This window comes from Aethalodelphis obliquidens, unplaced genomic scaffold (genome assembly GCF_003676395.1).
Source record: "Aethalodelphis obliquidens isolate GAN/ISIS:26980383/991018 unplaced genomic scaffold, ASM367639v1 scaffold90, whole genome shotgun sequence".
In the NCBI taxonomy this organism is placed as follows: Eukaryota; Metazoa; Chordata; class Mammalia; order Artiodactyla; family Delphinidae; genus Aethalodelphis; species Aethalodelphis obliquidens.
In genome coordinates this window covers 600,637-622,074 of record NW_020838034.1, presented here as the reverse complement: position 1 = coordinate 622,074, position 21,438 = coordinate 600,637, and the positions used below count along the sequence as shown (strand labels likewise).

General features: G+C 42.4%; 1 protein-coding gene across 4 annotated transcripts in view; it reads left to right on the top strand.

Annotated features, from left to right (window-relative positions):
* GATAD2B (GATA zinc finger domain containing 2B) overlaps positions 1-20,871 on the top strand; it is an 83,967-nt gene extending 63,096 nt beyond the window's left edge. For 2 of the 4 annotated variants that reach the window (XM_027094919.1, XM_027094917.1), the window contains exons 3-12: positions 4,772-5,107; positions 9,080-9,209; positions 9,886-10,017; positions 10,329-10,457; positions 10,913-11,083; positions 11,771-12,086; positions 13,100-13,302; positions 14,233-14,343; positions 14,501-14,618; positions 15,267-20,003. In XM_027094919.1, the coding sequence (XP_026950720.1) occupies positions 4,773-5,107; positions 9,080-9,209; positions 9,886-10,017; positions 10,329-10,457; positions 10,913-11,083; positions 11,771-12,086; positions 13,100-13,302; positions 14,233-14,343; positions 14,501-14,618; positions 15,267-15,400 (1,779 nt within the window). In that variant the 5' untranslated portion in view covers position 4,772 and the 3' untranslated portion in view covers positions 15,401-20,003. Of the gene's footprint in view, positions 1-4,771; positions 5,108-9,079; positions 9,210-9,885; positions 10,018-10,328; positions 10,458-10,912; positions 11,084-11,770; positions 12,087-13,099; positions 13,303-14,232; positions 14,344-14,500; positions 14,619-15,266 lie in introns of all 4 variants that reach the window. The other 2 variants (XM_027094918.1, XM_027094916.1) reach the window with 2 other exon arrangements.
* Positions 20,872-21,438: the final 567 nt, after the last annotated feature.

Sequence of the window (21,438 nt, the reverse complement as noted above, 5' to 3'; positions counted from 1 at the left end):
TTTTAAAGTGTACAGTTCAGCTTTGAGTACTTTCACAATGTGCAGCCATCACTACTATCCATTTAAGAACTTTTTCTTCATCACAGAGACATGCGATGTTCCCATTAAATAATAACTCCTTACTACCTTCTCTCCACCCCCAGCCACTGATGGACTCTATTCTGCTTTTTCTCTATGAATATGCCTATTTTAGGTACCTTATATAAGTGGAACCATAAAATAGTTGTCCTTCTGACTAAGTAAAGTCAGTGTCTGGCTGACTTTACTTAGTATGATTGTTTTCAAGATTCATCCATATTTCATTGGATTTTGAAGCAGGCATGGCTATGAGTACATAAAGTTGGGCCAGTAAAGTCAAGAGTGGGCAACGAAATTTTGGTCAGAGTTCTCAAGCCATCTATTGAGAAAGATTACTTACCTCAGACATTCAAATATCTGGTTCTGTCTGGTTTCTCCCAACTTCCAGTGTACCCATTTATGTCATTATAATAAAGGGGAAATTTTTTGAACTGATTTCAGCTACTCATATAACTATCAGTTGAAGAAGCCAAGCTAATGATGGCATCCCAAATTCCATTCAGCTCCAGGTTGTTGAATTTTGTCATTTTGTCATATACTTTCAGTGCTCATAAATATAATTTATCTCAAAACTTAGAACACTGTATTGTGTTAATATACACTCATATATTTTGCTGTGTACTTTTCTAAAGTACTTTTTTCATCTAGGTATATAATTAGTTGAGTGACAGACTTTTTACCATCTGCAACTCCTCATGGTATTCTCAATCATACTCTCAATATGAGGTGTTGATCAAATTACCCAAGACATTGTTATTGTGGAATTAGGGCTTAACTTTTGATGTTCTGTAGCATTCAACTTTCCAGTCACTCCATCTGGGGGTATTTTTCAGAGGTAAACCACTTCAGAAGTAACACATGTCAAAATAAGAAATCTTTGGGGATCCTGCAGCTAAAGAATGTTTATATATGCTATAATATGTTTCATATCTATAGCTGTTAAAAGAGAATTAAGAGGATATGGAGAAATTGGAACCCTCATTGCAGCCATTTTGGAAAACAGCGTAACAGTTCTTCAAGATGTTAAAGAGAGTTACCTTAGGACCCCGCAGTTCTACTCACAGTTATATATCCAAGAGAATTGAAAACATGTGTTCATACAAAAACTTGTATAAATGCTATAAAGTTCATAGCATTATTCATAATAGTAAAAAGTGGGGGACTTCCCTGGCTGCCCCAGTGGTTAAAACTGTGCTTCCATTGTAGGGGCATGGGTTTGATCCCTGGTTGGGGAACTAGGATCCCACCTGCCACATGGTGTGGCCAAAAAAAAAAAAAGGGAAACAAACCAAATGTCTATAAATTGATAAATGAATAAACAAAATATTATATATTCATACAATGGAATATCATTAGGCCATAAAAAAAATGAAGTAATGGTATATGCTACAACATGAATGAACCTTAAAAACATAATGCTAGTGGGATAGGGAGGGTGAAAGGGAGATGCAAGAGGGAGGAGATATGGGGATATATGTATATGTATAGCTGATTCACTTTGTTATAAAGCAGAAACTAACATACCATTGTAAAGCAATTATATTCCAATAAAGATGTTAAAAAAAAAACAAAACATGGGCTTCCCTGGTGGCACAGTGGTTGGGAGTCCGCCTGCCGATGCAGGGGACATGGGTTCGTGCCTTGGTCCGGGAAGATCCCACGTGCTGCAGAGCGGCTGGACCTGTGATCCGTGGCCGCTGAGCCTGCGTGTCCGGAGCCTGTGCTCCTCAACGGGAGAGGCACAACAGTGAAAGGCCTGCGTACCGCAAAAAAAGTCCAAAAAATGGGCGGAAGACCTAAATAGATATTTCACCGAGGAAGACATACACAGATGGCCAAGAGGCATATGAAGAGATACTCAACATCACTAATTATTAGAGAAATGCAAGTCAAAACTACAATGAGGTATCACCTCACGCGGGTCAGAATGGCCATTATCAAAAATGCTAGAAACAATAAATGCTGGAAAGGGTGTGGTGAAAAGGGAACCTTCCTACACTGTTGGTGGGAATGTAAATTGATACAACCACTATGGAAAACAGTATGGAGGTTCCTTAAAAAACTAAAAATAGACTTGCCATACGACCCAGCAATCCCACTGGGCATATACCCTGAGAAAATGATAATTCAAAAAGAGTCACGTACCACAGTGTTCATTGCAGCTCTATTTACAATAGCCAGGACATGGAAGCAACCTAAGTGTCCGTCGACAGATGAATGGATAAAGAAGATGTGGCACATATATACAGTGGAATATTTCTCAGCCATAAAAAGAAACCAAATTGAGTTATTTGTAGTGAGGTGGATGGACCTAGAGTCTGTCATACAGAGTGAAGTAAGTCAGAAAGAGAAAAACAAATACTGTATGCTAACACATATATATGGAATCTTAAAAAAAAAAAGTTACTGATGAACCTAGTTGCAGGGCAGGAATAAAGAATTAGACATAGAGAATGGACTTGATGACATGGGGTGGGAGGGCGAAGCTGGGGTGAAGTGAGAGTATCATCGACGTATATATACTACTGAATGTAAAATAGTTGGCTGGTGGGAGGCAGCAGCATAGCACAGGGAGATCAGCTCGGTGCTTTGCAGTGACCTAGAGGGGTGGGATAGGGAGGATGGGAGGGAGGCTCAAGAGGGAGGGGTTATGGGGACATACGTATGCATATGGCTGATTCGCTTTGTTGTACAACAGAACCTAACACAGTATTGTGAAGCAATTATACTCCAATAAAGAGCTCTTAAAAATAAAAGTCCAAAATAGGCAAATTTAGAGACAGAAAGTAAATTAGTGGGGAATAGAGGTGAAGGGGGAAGAGAGTGACTGCTAATGGGTATGGGTTTTTTTAAGGAGGAGATAATGAAAATGTTCTAATACTGATGTGGTGATGGTTGCACAACTCTGTGGATATACTGAAAACCACTAAATCATACACTTTATTTTTTTTTTTTAACATCTTTATTGGGGTATAATTGCTTTACAATGGTGTATTAGTTTCTGCTTTATAACAAAGTGAATCAGTCATACATAAACATATGTTCCCATATGTCTTCCCTGTTGCGTCTCCCTCCCTCCCACCCTCCCTATCCCACCCCCCCTATCCCACCCCTCCAGGCTGTCACAAAGCACCGAGCCAATATCCCTGTGCCATACGGCTGCTTCCCACTAGCTATCTACCTTACTGAAATCATACACTTTAAATAGGTGAACTGTATGATATGTGAATTATATCTCAACAAAACTGTTCTTTAAAAAAGAGAAAGAGGGCTTCCCTGGTGGCGCAGTGGTTGAGAGTCCGCCTGCCGATGCAGGGGACGTGGGTTCATGCCCCGGTCCGGGAAGATCCCACATGCCACAGAGCGGCTGGGCCCGTGAGCCATGGCCGCTGAGCCTGCGCGTCCGGAGCATGTCCTCTGCAACGGGAGAGGCCACAGCAGTGAGAGGCCCGCGTACCCCCGCCAAAAAAAAAAGAGAGAGAATTAAGAAACATTACCTGAAAATTCAGAGATCTGAGTTCTGACTTTTCTCTGGTCTCCAAAAGGTCTGTTTCCTCTTGCTGGAGATTCTTTTGTTGGTTACTGTTTTTCCTCATTATAACTAGAAGAAAATCAGATAGCTCTTATTTTACTCTGCACTACAGGAAGGAAGATGTCTCAAGTGTATACATGTTTTTCTTCGCAAGAGCACCAATTAACATTGGTAATCTTCTCTGTCTTACTACTTGAATCTATGAATTATCAAGCCTGATCTTGTATCTTAGGTGTAGTAGTCATATCCTGAGGGTATAGGAATTAAATTTCGTTGAGCCCTCTTCCAAGTGCCCACTTCTACAGATGGAATTGAGGCTTGGGGCGGTAAAGTAACTTATTAAATATTTGACCTTGTAAAAGTAGCAGTTTGAACCTATGTTTTGATGACTCAAAAATTTTTCTTTCCAGTGTCACATTGCTTTTTCCTACCAGGAAGATAACCCTGGATTTAAAAAGTGCTGGTGAAATTGTGTGTCTAGATTTTGTTAGTGTAAGAAATCAAAATGAGAAGGACAAATGATTATTAGCTTGTCTGTAATAATTTTGCTGTATGAGTAAAGAAAATATTACCTTTTATCAGCCTGAGTTCTTCATTAACCAAAGCCAAGATACTGAATTTATATAGAATTGAGGGCAGATAAACGGGCCCCTCTGACCCTCGCTGTATGCAGACAACTGAGGCTTCCTGTTAGATGCCCTTGGTCTCCATCAGTAATATAGGCCAATTAAAGATATGCATGAGTGACCTGAGGAACTTCCCATTCATAAAAGAGTCTTCTCCAGGAGAAGAATTTGGTATGAGAATTAAAACCAAAGCATCTGACTTTTGAGCATGCATGTACAGAAAGCCAGTCACAAAAGAATGTTTACTTTTTTGAGAGATGTAGGCTCTTAATGGACTATCCAGGTGAGCATGGTATTTGGTTTCAGGCATCTATACAGTAAGAGCCTCAGTGACTGGAAAGCTTTTGAAGTTTACTTTCACTGCTGAGGTTGAGAGATGAAATCTCCTTTAATATAGATCATCTAGGAAGTTATAGGGTAGAATGTTAGCTCATTTAATGTTGACCTTCCATGTATATACCTATGATTCTTCTTTCCTTATGGACTATTTAAGGGCCTTTATTCTGATAAAACACTTGTATATTTCTTTCCATAGGATGGATAGAATGACAGAGGATGCTCTTCGCCTGAATCTGTTGAAGCGGAGCTTGGACCCAGCTGATGAGCGAGATGATGTCCTGGCTAAGCGACTCAAAATGGAGGGGCATGAGGCCATGGAACGTCTGAAAATGTTGGCACTGCTCAAACGGAAGGATTTGGCAAATCTTGAAGTGCCACATGAGTTACCCACCAAACAGGATGGCAGTGGTGTCAAGGGCTATGAAGAGAAGCTCAATGGGAATCTCAGGCCTCATGGAGACAACAGGACTGCTGGAAGGCCAGGCAAAGAAAACATCAATGATGAGCCTGTGGATATGAGTGCTAGACGGAGGTATGGCTTGGTTCAGCTGCCTCCATAGATAGGGTCTCATCATAAACTAAGCCTATGAAAAATGAATGACTTCCAATGAGAGGAGGGTGTTTTTCAACTTAAAGCTTCTTGAATGAAGACGTACCTGTGCTATCTGGCTTGACCGTGAATTCCTCTTGTTTCTAGATGAAACTAGGTGCCTCCAAAAATTATTACCCTTAAGATAAAGTGGCCATTTCTGGATAAAGGAGGCACTAAGAGTTGATACCCCAGTTAGAAGCGAGTTAATATACACTTTCACTCTAATCTTATGGCCATTTTAGGAGGAAGAACAGTCTTTTCTTCAGATCATCCCAGGAGTTTTAGGGATGTGTTTATTATGGAGACCCAGCTTTTATTACATCAAAGAGCATGGGCCTGTCTTTTCTTGTGTTAACAAGGAACTTTATATGCTAATCCTCTACATTCTTTCTTCATTTGTGCCACATTCCCCAAGCCCCATATGTGCATACACATTCACTTATATGAGTACCCTCATGCTTGTGCTCTTTCATACACACAGCACACAAGCACATGTTTTCACAGGTCTTGGTCAAGGTTGAGTACTTGGAACTGTGGAGAACACAATATAAAGAGGTACCTAGAACTGGCTGAGGTTAGAGTCTACCTGAACAATGAATCATAGTATAGACAACCCTAGTTCTAAGAACATTCAGTTTATTCATGGTTCAGAAACACCTGATAGACATGAGAATTACTCTTCACTGTTCAATTGCCCTCCAGTTGACCTTGCTGACTTTGTCCTAGGACTGATCTAAAGCAGGATCCTTAAGAAGCTGGACTGATGCAGAAAGAAGAAAAAAGGAAGGAATGGTTTACAATCTTACTTGGGTTTCTTTCTCTACCTTTTAATGTTTACTTATTAGTATTGTCCCAGAATTATTTTTTTAAACCACACCCAGTAGGGGAACATTGTTCTTGGTAATAGCATTAAAACCCTTAGGAAACTTCAGGTAAGTTCTCTAGTGGTTGTGGAAGAAGAGAAAAATTCTTGGGAGCTATACATAGTATCGGCAGAGTATTATGAAAGTAGATTAATCCTTAGATCCTTTTAGAAAAAAAGAAAAGTGGGTGAATGAGATAATGCACCTGAGTAACCCACTTGCCCCATAATCACCCTTAACCTTCTGGGGCAAATGACTAATCCTACTTCACTGGGGACAATGAAGAGGAGAAATGTTAGGTGGATTCCTTACATGCACATTGGAACTGAAAATGTGTTTTTCATAGAAACATTGTTACACATTTTGATAAGATCTCAGTTCTGTTGGAATTACAGTGTATCACAGATAAATTCTGTATTGAAAAGAGTACCCTGAAAACTCTACCAGTGTGTTTAATTTTATTAGAGGAATGAACTTTTGAAACTTGATTCTTTGGAAACTGGGAACTGTTTTTAATGGTCTCCAGGAAAAGAGGCTTGATGTAAACCATCTAGATCCCCATTCTGCGTGAAAAAATGGGCCCTATCTCCCCTGTCGTTCTTCTTCCCTTTCACCAGACCAGATATACTGACAGCTATTTCCACTTAGCCTCAAGCTTATTGTAAGAATGAACTAGACTGATAGATTGCTCAGCATGGAGAACAATGGTTTATTTGATGTGGATAAAAAAGGAGGAGGGAATTGGAATTTAAAAGCAGAAAGAAGGAAGGGCTCTTGACGTGATAGCCATAATTGCCTAAATATCTTTTTTTTTTTTTGCCATCAGTTGGGCAAGTTATGATATCTGTGAAATAAGATATGCATGAAACCAACACTGCTTATGTTTTGGAATGCTGTCGGGACGTGGCAGTTTTCTTTCTGGTTTTGTTTTTACTACCTGGATAAGGATTAGGAGTTTTATAATTTCTGGGAATTTGCCAGTCTGAGTCACAAAATGATGTCAGCAGCAAGTCTGGCTTTTAATATTATCTAATTGGTAGGGTTTCATACTTAAGAACACCAAATATTGTAAATCATATATGTGTTTGGGAAAGTAGCAAAATAATTTCTGTCCCCGGAAAAGCTTAATAAATGAGGCCAGAATTCCAGGTCAAAAGTTAAAAAAAAAAAAATTGAAGAATGAAACTTGACTTGGGCTTTGCCTTACCTGTGCTATCTATCTAATGTGAGTCTCATTATATCTGGGAATAAAATATCATTTAGGGTTTTCTCAGATACTACTTCCTTATAAATGTCGCTCAATTCCAAAATCTCCATGTAGGAATGTCTCTGCTTGTCCTGTTGCTGGACAGTCCTTAGCAGTAGGTGGCACTCATTTGAGCAAGGAAGAATTCCTTAGGTTAGAAATAATCTGTGAGGTGTGTATCCAGCCAGGACCAGGATGGAAAGAGTTCTGACTGTCGATGTAAGCATTGGGGAATCATGTAGAAGAAGTAGAAATCTACCAGACCTCAAAGTTGTTCACCCATGTTCTTGTTAGGGATGGGGAAGGGGGGGCATGAGGGAATATAGAAATGATAAGTAAAAATTAAAACTCTTCATTTAGGCCTGACCATTACTCCAGGAACTTGGGGTTAGAGAATGGAAGGTTCTTTTCTCCCTCTAGTGACTTCTGTTTCTGTAAGCCTACATTCTCAGCTTGCTGTGTCTGTGAGCAGTGGTTATAGAGCGATCCAGACAAACTTAATAGTTCCCAAGATGGTCATTATTATGACTGTCTCCCTACTTTATTTCCTCAGCTAAATTTGGTTGTTTTAGTAACTCAGTTTTACCCTGTTGAGGAATTGAATGCCTGTCCCAGCCATCCAGGGTGCCTTGTGCAAAAGGCATCCTAGTCCCAACAGTACCTGAGACGAGGCCCTGAGAAATGGTCAGAGACTCTCAGGACTATAAAGATCTGTGGTTATAAAAGGTTTGAGTTACCTGTTTAAATAAGATCTAAGAACACATTGTTTTAGACCTACATACTCCTGACTATACACTATAAATCTCAAAGAAGTAGGGTCAGCGAAGATAACTCTGAGTTAAGAAATCAGAGGAGAGTTAGAGGTTATGGCCGCTGACTTGGGAACCTACGGCAATTAGAATTTGCAGGGTTCTTGTTATCCAGGTCTTATGCAGTGAGTGCCATTTCTCATGATTTTAGAGGGACAAGATGCTCTTAAGGCTTGCTCCAGGAAGACCAAAACCAGAGTTGTCTAATAAATAGGATTGGCCATAAGGCATAGCCAGTGTGGAAGATTTAGATTTCAAAGTTATTTCTAGATAGTTTCTTTCTGAGGGAAGATGCTAAGTAGAACTTGCAGGTAGATGCAAGTCCCATGTATTTAATTCTGAAGTTTCAGTCCTCCAGAAGGCTGTAGACATTTATACTTAGCACTGTCCATTCTCTCAGGCCATTGACAACAGTACCTTCTTTTGGCCTTAACTCTTGACAGGATAGACTGCCAAAGGAGTTGTCATGTAACCTCCTTTTTTGTAGATCATCAGACAGGCAGGACCATGTTATCAGTATCATGGGTTGCCTCCTTAGCAGTGTGTCATCTGTATTTGGGGTGGACAAGTAGGCTCTACTGCCTTTGTCTTTCTTCCCCTGTGAAGCTAACCATTTCTTTCTTGACCTTCTCTGTAACTAACAAGACAACCCAAAAGGAGACTGAGATATAAGGAAAACATTTGGAATTTTGATTAAAATCAGTGTGACAAAAACACTCATCTCTTTTTCCCATTCCTAAAGCCAGTCAGTGTCTTTCTGTCTGCATCTTCTGTAAGGAATTTAGATGGGAAAAATACTTTTGCTGAGGTTTTGTCGTCACTTACATCTTGGTGTCTATTTTATCCTTTGATTTGGATGTCTCTCTCTTTCCCTGGGTGAATCAGGACAGACTTAAGTTTCCTTGGATTTCTTCGGTCAGTGTAGAAAAGTTTTCTGAACTTTTCTATGAACTTTCACTGTTGGAAGTACCTTAATTTTTCTTCTCTTGTCTAGTGAGCCAGACCGAGGAAGGCTTACTCCCTCCCCAGACATCATTGTTTTGTCTGATAATGAGGCTTCCAGTCCCCGTTCCAGCTCCCGAATGGAAGAAAGACTCAAAGCAGCCAACCTAGAGATGTTTAAGGTAAAGAAAAGAAAGATTCCTTTCTCCATTTCTTGCTTCTACTATTCTCTTTAATTCCCTGAGACTCCCATATCTGGTTTTTTAGTGTTTACTTTTTGGATCTAAAAACTACCCATTGATGAAACTCTTCATATGTGATTCTCAGCCTCAAGGGTGTGCCCTTTTAGAGGGAACTATTAGAATCAAGTGGAGAAGAGAGTTTGAAAATGCATATTCAATATAATTTCTTTGGAAAATGAAAACTTCATAATTCAAGTCATGTGAAGTAAACTCTTAGCTAGAAGGATACATTCTATACTCTATCCTGGGTCTCGGAATATGGAGGAATTCCTAAGTTTTCATGTATTTCTAGAGGAAACATGGCTTTAAAAGATTGAGAAACATTATTTTAAAGGAAAGCAATATCTCCCTTTGGCTGTTCTTCTATTTTGCCAGGAATCTGGTTAATTAGCATTTATATGTGGTCTCTTCTTTCACTCTGTAAGCAGTTTTTGAGTACCTACTGAATACCAGGCACTGTGCCAGACTGTGTGCTAGGGACGCAAAGATAACAATTCCATTGCCCCTTGTGCTTCTTGTGGAAGGTGGAGGTTTGGGACCTAAAAGAAGAGATCATCTTGCAGGAAAGGACTCTGAGTAACTGCTACCATAGCTGATAGTCTCCATGTTTCCTCAGGGGAAAGGCATTGAGGAACGGCAGCAGCTCATCAAGCAGCTGAGAGATGAGCTGAGATTGGAAGAAGCCCGACTGGTGCTGTTAAAGAAACTGAGACAGAGTCAGCTACAGAAAGAGAATGTCGTCCAGAAGGTACTGTGCCCGAGAAATAAGGGACTAGCAGAAAGCAAAGAAAAACTGGTTTGAGAATGGGCTGCCCCAGGTAGATTCAGCTGGGTGGCTCATTCTTCTCTGGTTCCATGGTTTTTAGTCTCTAGGAATAGTGATTTTTTTTTAATCTTGGGCCTTAATCAAGAAAACAGTGATTCTGTTTTTCTTATTTTCCCTCCTGGTCAACAGGAGCTTCAGACTGACAAGGAGTTTTGAAAGTCTAGAAGTGTACCAAATTTCTGCCTCCGATTATTAGCCTTTTCCACTGTCTCATTTTCTCTTCTCTCTCCCAGACTCCAGTTGTACAGAATGCAGCATCTATTGTTCAGCCATCTCCTGCCCATGTGGGACAGCAAGGCCTCTCCAAGCTTCCATCCCGGCCTGGGGCACAAGGGGTTGAACAGAATTTGAGGACATTGCAGGTATGTGACCCATAGTGTGATCTTAGTTTCAGGGGGCCCTGTTATCCTGTCTCTGTATTGGGGCTTTTGTAAGATCATAGAAGAACCTGGCCTTGATAGAGGTGTTATTACCATAGATGGTCCTTTTGGTCCTTAATGGCATGATTTAGTCTGCAGTAGAAGGATGAATAACTAATCTTCCCACCGTAGTCTTTCTTCTCCAGAGGTTTCCAGCTTAGCCCTTTTCCATAGAGGGTTAAATAGTTTATACCAAAGAAGCTAGGGAATTCCTAACCACTAATCAGGTTTTATAGTGATGGTAGATTTATCCCCATAGATCCTTACACAAAATTACCAAGTCTGACTATGTTTCTGTGTTTCTACTTAGCTATGTATTACAGGCAGTGTTTTCTCTTTGGCATTTTGTGAAGCGTTTTACCGCTATGACTATATCTTTTCCTCTTCTTCCCCTTCAGGGTCACAGTGTTATCCGTTCAGCGACCAATACCACCCTCCCACACATGTTAATGTCTCAACGTGTGATTGCGCCAAACCCAGCCCAGCTACAGGGTCAGCGGGGCCCACCTAAGCCTGGCCTTGTACGCACCACAACACCCAATATGAATCCCGCCATCAATTACCAACCGGTAAGAGGGAGCCCTCATGGGGAAACAGAGAAATCTTTTATTTGCTTTCCCTGTTGAAACAACCATAGATTTTAAGTTTTGGGACACTGAGAAACTCTAGGACAACAAAGGTAATTTTGGTGGGTTGACAGTGGTCCCCAAAGTGGAAACACTGAGGAATTATTTAGTAGTAGAGAAGAAATGTTATATGCAGCAGAGCAGCAGTAAGCTAAAATCTGCCTAGAAGAAAGAGATAGAGGGATCTAAGGAATAAGAAGCATAAAGGATGTATGACAAAGCATCCCAAATCTTTATTTTTCTCTTAGCAGTTTTATTTTTATTTATTTATTTGGTTGCACTGGGTCTTAGTTGCAGCAGGCGGGCTCCTTAGTTGCTGCATGCATGTGGCATCTAGTTCCCTGACCAGGGATCGAACCAGTTCCCCCTGCATTGGGAGCGCGGAGTCTTAACCACTGTGCCACCAGAGAAGTCTCTCTCTCAGCAGTTTTAGTTCGTAGCCACTATCATTCTCCTTTCTTACATGCCAGAGTCCTTTATCAGTGAAGTTGGACACCTCATGTCTTTTTCTGAGCTTGAGGGAAGCTAAGTAGTTCAGACTAGGATCAGATAGTGTTCTCTGCCACGAAAGTAAGAATTGGTTCTTTCTCCCACATACCATCACTGACCCCTATACTCAATCTGTTTCAGCAGTCAAGTTCTTCTGTTCCCTGTCAGCGTACAACATCCTCTGCCATCTATATGAACCTTGCCTCCCATATTCAGCCAGGGACCGTGAACAGGGTGTCCTCACCACTTCCTAGCCCCAGCGCCATGACTGATGCTGCCAACTCACAGGCTGCAGCCAAATTGGCTCTTCGCAAACAGCTGGAAAAGACACTCCTGGAGATTCCACCCCCTAAACCACCTGCTCCCTTGCTTCATTTCCTGCCTAGTGCAGCCAATAGTGAGTTCATCTACATGGTAGGCTTGGAAGAAGTCGTACAGAGTGTCATCGACAGCCAAGGTAAGGCTATTTGTTGGTCAGTCTTTTTAATCTAAACAAGAAGTTGTCAAACCTGATTGATATGGGCAGAGTATTGCATGGTACTGTGTAATATTAAATAATCTCTCTTTACTATTGCCAAACCACCTCCTGTCTCTGATTCGGAAACTGTTTAGGAGCTGCGTATCAAAAAGCTTTTTGTGTGTCTGTGTATCTTAGACTTAATATTTTTGCTGTGTATTTTGTATATCTTGTCTGTTTTTTGCAGTATATCGTTAGCTCTTTTAAATGTGTCTAGCGTGATGCATGCATAATTTGAAGACTAGAACACTTATTTTTAATGTTAGTGTTTATGTGGCATTGTGCTTGCATTATTATATTCAGTCCCTGCTGTTTGAGTGCTTTTAGTTGAGAAAATAGACTGATAAAGATAACTAGGACCACATAAAAGCTGTAAGCCAACACTGAACTATAAAGTATTAATAACATCACACAGTCTATTCTGACAAAAGTTATTAAGCCTGAATTTCTAAACATAAGGACTTAGGGGAACACCTGAGGAAAGTGCCTAAAGGGCTCAGTATTGGCTATAAATAGATCACAAAGTGAATAATTCAGACACTGATAGGTAAAAATTATGAATGTATATGATAGAGTAAGTGTAGACTGAGGTAAAGAGATGCTAAGAAGCAAAAGTACTGGCGGAATTAGGTGGAGCCCTTTGACTGAATTGACACACATTTTCTTCTCAGTGTGGTGTAACAGGAAATCAGAAAACTTGGGTTCTTGTCCCAGTTTTGTCTTTTGGAGCTATGTTTCTTATACTTAGTTTCCTATTTGTAAATGGGGATGGTACTGTCTAATTCCCTGAAGTGATGTTGCAATCAAATGAAATAAAAGTATTTTATAAATTATAGAGGCTCCTTCTTAATTCAGCAGAGTAAACTCCTGGAAAAAGATCATCTGATGAAAAGAAACAGAGGAGATACAGAGGAAATGTGAAACCACTGATTATTCTTTTTGTTGGCATCTAGGGAAAAGCTGTGCCTCACTCCTGCGGGTTGAACCCTTTGTTTGTGCCCAGTGCCGCACAGATTTCACCCCTCACTGGAAGCAAGAAAAGAATGGTAAGATTCTATGTGAGCAATGTATGACCTCCAACCAGAAGAAGGCTCTAAAGGCAGAACACACCAACCGACTGAAAAATGCTTTTGTTAAAGCCCTACAGCAGGAACAGGTAAGAATTCTGACTACTTCTCACCAGCCACCTGCCCAGGTTTGGTTTTTCCAAAAGACAGTTTTCTCTAGTTTAGAGGAGTTGTCTCTCTGATCCCCACAGTCCAGGTGATCTAGGTTTCTGAATCTAAGTTCCTAGAACCTAGAGGTCTGGGTTCCCTTTTTTTTCTTCTTACCATTCTGCCTTTCCCATTTCCATTTGGCTGTTTCTGATTGGGTTAGAGCATAATGACATATGGCTGAGCTTAAGGGAAAGGGACAAAAGACTTGAGACTCTTGGCTTTCCCTGGTAGTACTAAATAATTCCTCTATTCTTGATTTCATTTCCTTAAACAAATGGATTTTGGTGAGAGGGATTTATATTTGTACTAGAAATCTCTTTGAGAGAAGTAATTATCTGCAGTCCATATTTGACAAAGAAATGACAAAGGAAAGGGTAGATTATAAAGTAGCCCAATGAAGATTAGTGGTTGCTAGAGTGTGTGAACTCTCATATAGTATTAATAGAATGAGAATATCTTGGAGTGGGGAAGATGTGTTGGGAAGCTCAGATTCTTTTCCACCCCACCACCCATCAGACCCCTCTGGGTAGCATCATGGGTCTCCTGGAAAATGGGTAGACAAGAGTCGAAAAATAAAACTTAGTAACTCATCAACCTTAATTAATTACATTAGGCAGCTCATCGCCAACACCCAGATCTCTCCAGCCAACTTCTGAGAGCCAGCTTTCTTGGAGAGAGGGATTCCTAATCATTGAAGTGTGTAGGTTACTTGTACCCAGAGATCTTAGTTCACCTACCCCACCAAACTCTTTTGCCTTTTCCATATCCCTCCAACTAGCTGGCAACATTAGAGATAAGAAGACCTCTAGGTTTTCTGGTTAGGAAATTGGGTGCTGTCCTGCCCAACTTGACCTGATGACTCCCAACAGGAAATTGAACAGCGATTACAGCAGCAGGCAGCACTCTCCCCCACTACGGCTCCAGCTGTGTCCAGTGTCAGTAAACAAGAGACCATAATGAGACATCATACGCTTCGACAGGTGAGGATTTCTCTTGAGGTTTTGTCAGCCATTTATCTCAATTTGTCCTTTCTTCTGCCGAAAATCATACTGCTCTTCTGTACTCCCATATCCTTACCTCCCCCTTACACCTTCCATCATGGTAAAGTTATGATCGCTTGTCTCCTCCTCATTGCAGGCTCCACAGCCCCAAAGCAGTCTCCAGCGTGGTATACCCACGTCTGCCCGTTCCATGCTTTCCAACTTTGCACAGGCACCCCAGCTGTCTGTGCCAGGTGGCCTCCTTGGTATGCCAGGTAAGAAGGGTTGATCTGAGAACTTTTCTCAGGGATTGACTAATTAGTATGCAATTCTTTAGCAGCCCCTTTAGGTGAATTGTTCTTTCTTTTGTTTTCTGCTCTTTCTTTAGGCCCTACTCCCTTCACTCTTGTTATTTGGCAAAGGTTTGCTAAATCCATATTACATGCTAGGCACAGTACACTAGGGTTTTAGTGGTGAAAATGACACAGTCCTGTCTAGTGTGCCCTCTTAGTGGGCATGTGGTTATTGATCTCTTTTGGCCAGAATAGCAGGGTTAACTGTCCTGATCCAGTTTGAATGACCCAGGGATGCTTCTTTGCAGTCAGCAGGCCCAAAACCAAAGCAGGTTCAGTAATTCCCTCTTTGTCTTGATTATTTTCCTTTCACCACTGTTTTCTTTGACTCTTCTGTACCATCAGGACTGTTTATTATTCCTGGTAGGATTGAAGTTTTGGGAAGATCTCTCCTAAAGCTTGGGAGCAGGGTGGGTAGTTGCTACTGAAATAAAGCTTAACTGAGTCTGCAAAGATGTAGACAACTTCTGTTTCCTCTGCATCTCCACCACTGCAGCCCCAGGGTAGTGTGGAAGAAGGTGTCATTTCCTCTTTTAATACCTGCGCTCCACTTTTGTCTCCTGGGTCTAGGTGTCAACATTGCATACTTGAACACTGGTATTGGAGGACACAAAGCCCCCAGTCTGGCAGACCGACAGCGGGAATACCTTTTAGACATGATCCCTCCCCGGTCTATATCGCAGTCCATCAGTGGACAGAAATAACGCCTGTTCCACTTGTACTGCCCCAACCTTGTATCCTTTACTCCTCTCCTCTCCCATTGCCCCCAACTTCCGTCGCATGCAGTGCCTGTACTGGTGCCTACCATACACGGAAAACAAAACAGAAAAACAGAAGACAAACAGTAGAAATCAACAAGAAAACACACGCCCTGCCCCACCACCTCCTCTTTATTTCACACTGCTGCGATCTGTTCTTCTGCCACTTTCTCTCTTCAGTTTTCTATAACAGTGAGGTGGATCTTTGCCTCTGATAGAGGTCAGAATGAGGTCCTGGGGAGAAATCTAAGCCCTCTGACGTGTGTTTCTAAAGTTTGTTTTTATGCTTTAATTATTATTATCATTTTTAATGATGTTGTGTGTCGTCCCTTTGTTCAGTGGACGGTTAAACCTTTCTATTTTCCCCCCAATATTTTTTTTTTTTCTCTTTCGTCTTTTTTTTTTTTTTGGTAAACACAAATGATATTCAGTTAAGTGATAGGAGCATTGCAGTAGGGTCCCCAACTGCCAAGTAGGACATGACTGGGAGTGTTAGGGGCAGAAGTTTTTAATGCACTTAACCCCAGGGTCAGGGGGAGGTGGTGGCATCAAACAAGGAGGAATAGCACACCCGCTCTGGGGTGTCTCTGAGCTGCACAGTTCTGGAGGCAGTGTTGAGTATTGAAGTTGGGCTCTAAGAATGAGGGGAAAGAGCCTGGAAGGAGAAGCTTTAAAACTTAACCACCCTAGAATTGACCCATAAAGAAGGGGGAGAAAGGGGCGTGACAATGAGCATAATGTTGAGCCAAGGAGGACTGAGACCAGGTCCTGGCCTTCTGGATGCTGGGGGAATGAGATTGGTCTCCTGACCCCAGTGGAGACACAGGAGTCTATTCCAGGCCAACTAGCCCCAAATTATTTCATCTTATTTTCTTTGTAAAATTCTCCCCCATCCCTGTCTCTTTTCTTTTCTTTTCTTTTTTTAAATCCTAATCTGCCCTTGGTAACCACAGCCCCATCTGTAATATAGAGGAGTGGCTATTCCTAGCCTGACTTTGCTGTGTGTCCTGGACATTGGATGGACATGAGTGAGTGAAATGTCAAAGGGAGGAAATAGAGGAAGAAAGAAAGAGGGGTTTCCCTCCCAACAGTTGCGACTTTCCCATTTGTCTCTTTACCTTCTGAGCGCCAGGAGATGAGGGTGAGGGCACCTAACAGATTGGAGCGCTGCCCTGACCCTGCTGCACTAACTGCAGAGCCAACCGCTCAAAGCCAGACAATTCATGTCAAAACCAATCCTGGACTTGTGCTATACAAGTAGATGTTGTCTTTTTTCTCCCCAGAATTCTATAAATTTTGCTTTTTTGTTTGTTTTTATTTTTTTCTTAAGTGCTACTAATGTAGAGAATGAATTGAATTGTGCAATGTTGCTGTTCTGGGGATTGGGGAGATTAGCATCCCATTTGCCCATACTGTGGGGGAAGGGGGAGGGGACCAGGCTGTTTTTGAGGTAAGGGAAGCCCCTTAAAGGTAGAGGTTTCTGCTCTCCTCATAGTGTATGCCCACCTGCCTCTCCAGCCGTAGAAGCTGCCAGAGTTCAAGGAAGGGATACTCTCAGCAAAGAGGTATGAAGAGAGGAGTTTAACATTTTACCCTTGAAAGCAACCTGGGGAAGGTCCCCCACTTTTATTTTTAAAATTAAATAATTTTTTAAAGTAAGAAGGCACTTTTAAAATTAACACACACACAAACTGCACATCCTCCCCATAAAGTTTGGGGAGGGGATGGGAGAAGGAGCTGGAATCAGGCTCAGTTCCCCCCACACTGGCCTCTACTCCCCATACTCCAGAGCCACTGTGGGTGATTATACTGGCCCTACGGGCCTTCCTGGCTTTTTTTTCTTTCCTCCCTTCCCCCAAATTCATTGAGCACTTAATAAAGGAGCAGAGATGCAGCCTGTGTCTGGGCTCCCCCAGTGGTGAAATGATCTGGAAGCTAGACGCTAGTAACAGGTAGTGATGGGGTCGTTTCGAGTATTTTTCTGGGGAATGTGGAACCCCTGACTGTAAGTGGTGGGAGAGGGAGGGGGGTTAGTGGAACTGGGTCTGGGATTATTTTAAAATTATATATATATATATAAAGATATATTCTTACATCTCTCCTTTGCCCTCTGTGCTTTGAAAGCACTGGATAAATCGTTTGGTTTTGCTTTTCCCTCTTCCACAAAATTGGAAGCTTTTTAAAAAATATTTTCCCTGCAAGTCATCTTGCCTTGTGGCATGTCTGTCTAGCTTCTCCCCCCCCCAGCCCCCATGATGAAGTGCCATTTCTGTTATGTCTCCCCTCCCCCAGCTCAGAGGTGCTCAGAGGTACGAGGTACCCAAGTTTGTCAATTGAGATTAAAAGTAAGGAACAGAGAATGTGCAATACCGTCTGGCTGGGGGGTGTCCCTGCCCTGAGCTGAGTCCCTTCCCTGGGAGCCAGGCCACCTTTGAATGGGGCTTGGAAGTAATATGTGTCGAGAATGGGGGATGATGGGGAAGGAAAGCCTGTAGTCGAGTGCCTGCCAAGGTGCTGAGGCGATAGGGGAGAGGATGGAGTCTTCCCTGTTTTTATCCCCTCAGGGTCAGTTACACAGAGGCTGCTTGTTGACTAGTATAGCTCCGTGACCCTTTGCTCAATCGCTGAGGTTTGATTTCTTACCCTCTCTTCTCCCCATTTTCATACCCTTCCCAGGGATTAGTGACAGGGGTGAGGTTCCCCTAATCATGGTAAAGTATTAGCCTTCCACCTCCTCCCTTTCCTCCCTCTCCCTCATCCTTCTGTTTTCCTCATTTCTCTACTTTTTCACCACTGATTGCCTTGTGTCCCTCCAAGTCTATTGTTGCTGTCCATCCCCAGGCCTTGGGCCCCATAGACACTAAACCTCATGCCCTAAAGATAGGAGGAAAGACCCTCTGTTCAAAGTTATTTTACCCCTGGAGCATTGAAGCTCAGGGTGATACTAGAGTGAGGATCCCACCAGTTTTGCCTGGCTTCCTCCATCCCCAGAGGCTTTAAAAGTAGTAGTAGTTTATGGACAGTGGCTTACTCTCTAGAAGCCTGATACGGGTGGATAAGCAGTAAGGCTTGGGTAAAACTGAGGGACAGAGGTCCTTATTGGTTTTTTTTTTTTTCTTTTTCTTTTTTTTTGTCATTTGACCACAGCATCTGGACTTCTTTCATCCCTGGAATAAGTACTTTTTCCACATTTTTTGGATGTATGTATGGTAGACAATTTTTTTTTTAAGACACAGAGATAAATGTTTTCCTGCTTTGGTTACCTTTCCTTTCCCCTTTAAAAGGAATTAGCTATAGAACTGCTTTGTAAAGATGCTTCTTGATATTTTACTTTTGTTCCTTTTCCCCAACCACTCCCTTTTCTCCCCACTTCTCCAGAAGGCATAACCTTCTCTCCACACCCCACACCCCAGTCCTAGGCTCCCTTCCCCTCCAACAAGACCTTCATTAGCTTATGATATTTGCTGCCGAGATGTTATAACAAGGACTCATTCGTGTATATAAGCTATTTCTTGATCCATTTAAAAGGAATTGTACATTGTGTAGAAAAAAAAAAAACTGAAAAAGAGAAAAAAAAGCCCTAGCCATGGATATTGTGAAACTGTGTTATGTCATTTTGTAATGTGCCCGTTTGTGTATGATCCGTGCAAAAGGGTTTCTGGGGAAGGGGCGGGGGTAGGGAGGCAGGGCTGTGGAGGGTGGGTAGGGGAGTGGGCCGGGCCCAGCACACTGAGACTGGCAGCTGCCCCAACCCCATCCCTCCTTAGAGATGCCACCTCCCCCACCACCCACCCCTAATTTGTGCCTTGCCTCCCCACCCTGGAGTAGTCCCTCCGGGTCACCAGCACTGCCTTGGCAGAGCCCACTCCCTACCCTAACCTGCCCACCCTCCCTACCCCCCAGCATTAGGTTGATACTGTGGGGAAGTGCTGGGGGTTGGGAGGTAGCCGAGGAATGGGGCAGTTCCCGGGGGCATTGAAACCAAGTATTATTATGAATTGTAATTGTATTTGCACTGTTTTTTTTCCTCTGATTGCATCAGCATATATACAATATACCTATATAACAAAATTCAGTGTCAAGCTTTCTTATGCAAGGGATTTCCTCCAACCCCAAAAAAGAAGCTAGTTTCATGGGCCTTTGAGGGTGGATTGTCATGGGATGATAGAAATGATTTTAACAAGTCATCCTAAGAAAGTCTCCCCTAGGGAGAGCCATATCCATCTTTGTAAATTGGGGTGAGGTTGGGTTACTGCAAAAGCTAAGGCTCTTAGTCCGGACTGTGGAGAGTAAAGAGAACCACAACACAAAGGGAGGTGGGTGGTGGCACAGTCTGGAGACCTGGGGTTTAGTCCCAAGCTTTCCTACTAACTTGCTATGTGACCTTTGGTAGAGTTAATTTTCTGGGTCTCAGTTTTCTTATTTGTGAAGTGATGGCAGACAGGGGGAGATCATCTGGCCACCAAGTTTAAAATGCTTCCTTCCCCACCTACAAAACAACTTGAGGTGAGGAAAGTGTTGGGCTGAAAACCCATGGAGGAAACCAAAGTGACTAGTGTTGAAGTGGGTAAATGTGTGACCAGTACCCTTGGAGAGCTGCCAGGCCCCTACTGTTCCTTTTGGTTTAGGAAGGGCAGCAGAGTGATGTTTAGGACATCAGTTAAACCTGTGACGTCTTTGCCCTCACGTCTCTAGTCATCCAAGGGCAGGGACCAGGCCCCAAGCCCCACCTCACGAGCACTGCCCTCAGGGGTGGTTGACCATTGAATACCCCAGGTTGGTGGTCACTCACACCCTTTGTGAGCTACAGGATGCAGAACTTTACTCACTTCTTGGTAGGAGAGGTCAGATATAGTCTACATCTTGTCTCCTTCCCTCAGATCTCATCTGAACCCCCTAAAGGCAGCTGTCTGAATAGCTGTCTCCTTCAGGGGCCCAATTTCCCCACAGCCTGGGCTGAGTACTCCCACACTCTAGGTCTTGGCTGGTAAAGCCTGGAGAGGGTATAGGATGGTGGGTGAAGCCCTGGTGAAGGTGGAAGGATAGATTGGTGGTGGGGTGGGGAGCAGGGAGGTGGGATGGGGAATGGTCTTCTCTGAATGGGGTGGGTGGGAGGGGAACAAGACCCTTTTGCACAACTCTTTAAGTTTCCTTTTTTTAAAAAAAACAAAAAACAAAAAACAAACTCTAATTTTCTGCATTGTGTTTGGGAATTAAAATGAAAAAACTAAGACCAATAGAAACTGGTTTTCAAAAAGGCAAATACACTCCCATCTGTTTCAGATGCTGCTGAGCATTTCAGCAGTGACAGATTCAAATAATAAGCTAATTTTTGGAGAAAGGATTAAAAGAAAAAAAACTTTGTAATATTTATCACTTGCAAGCTATGTTTAATAAAGAAAGGAATGGTTTCTAAACTTTCCTGTGGCTTGTGCTTTAGTCATGGGGGGCGGGGGGGCAGTTTGGTGGGAGAATTTTAGGGGCGATCTGGAGATTAGCTATGACTTATACCCCCTCCAGTCAATGGGGTACCTTTAGTTTGTGCCCTTTTCTTCAATTGTGTTGATTATTTAAAGCCCTTCTGTATTCTTCTTCCCCTCACCTTTATATAGATCCAGTGTTCTGGAAGCCACTGACCCCACTTAAATTACCTGATGACGTAAGGTCTAAAGGTATCCGTAAGGAGGCTGCATTTAACCCAGAGGCTGGATCTCCATCCTGTCCTAAGGAGAGGTGTACCCTAGCTGTCCTTGGCCCTTCTCATCACACTGCTCTAGACTCCAGTAACAATCCTTTGTAGCATGCTGGTTTCTCCCGGTGGGGACCTTAAAACAGCTCACACTGTTCTTTCCTTAGCAAACTGCAGAATATGTAGATCCTCAGCCTCAGTGCAACATGCCCTGAAAGATCTGGAACCGCTCTGTCTTACCATGTCATCACCCCCACTTCCCCAGGTTTTCCTTTCAATCCAGAACATTAACCAG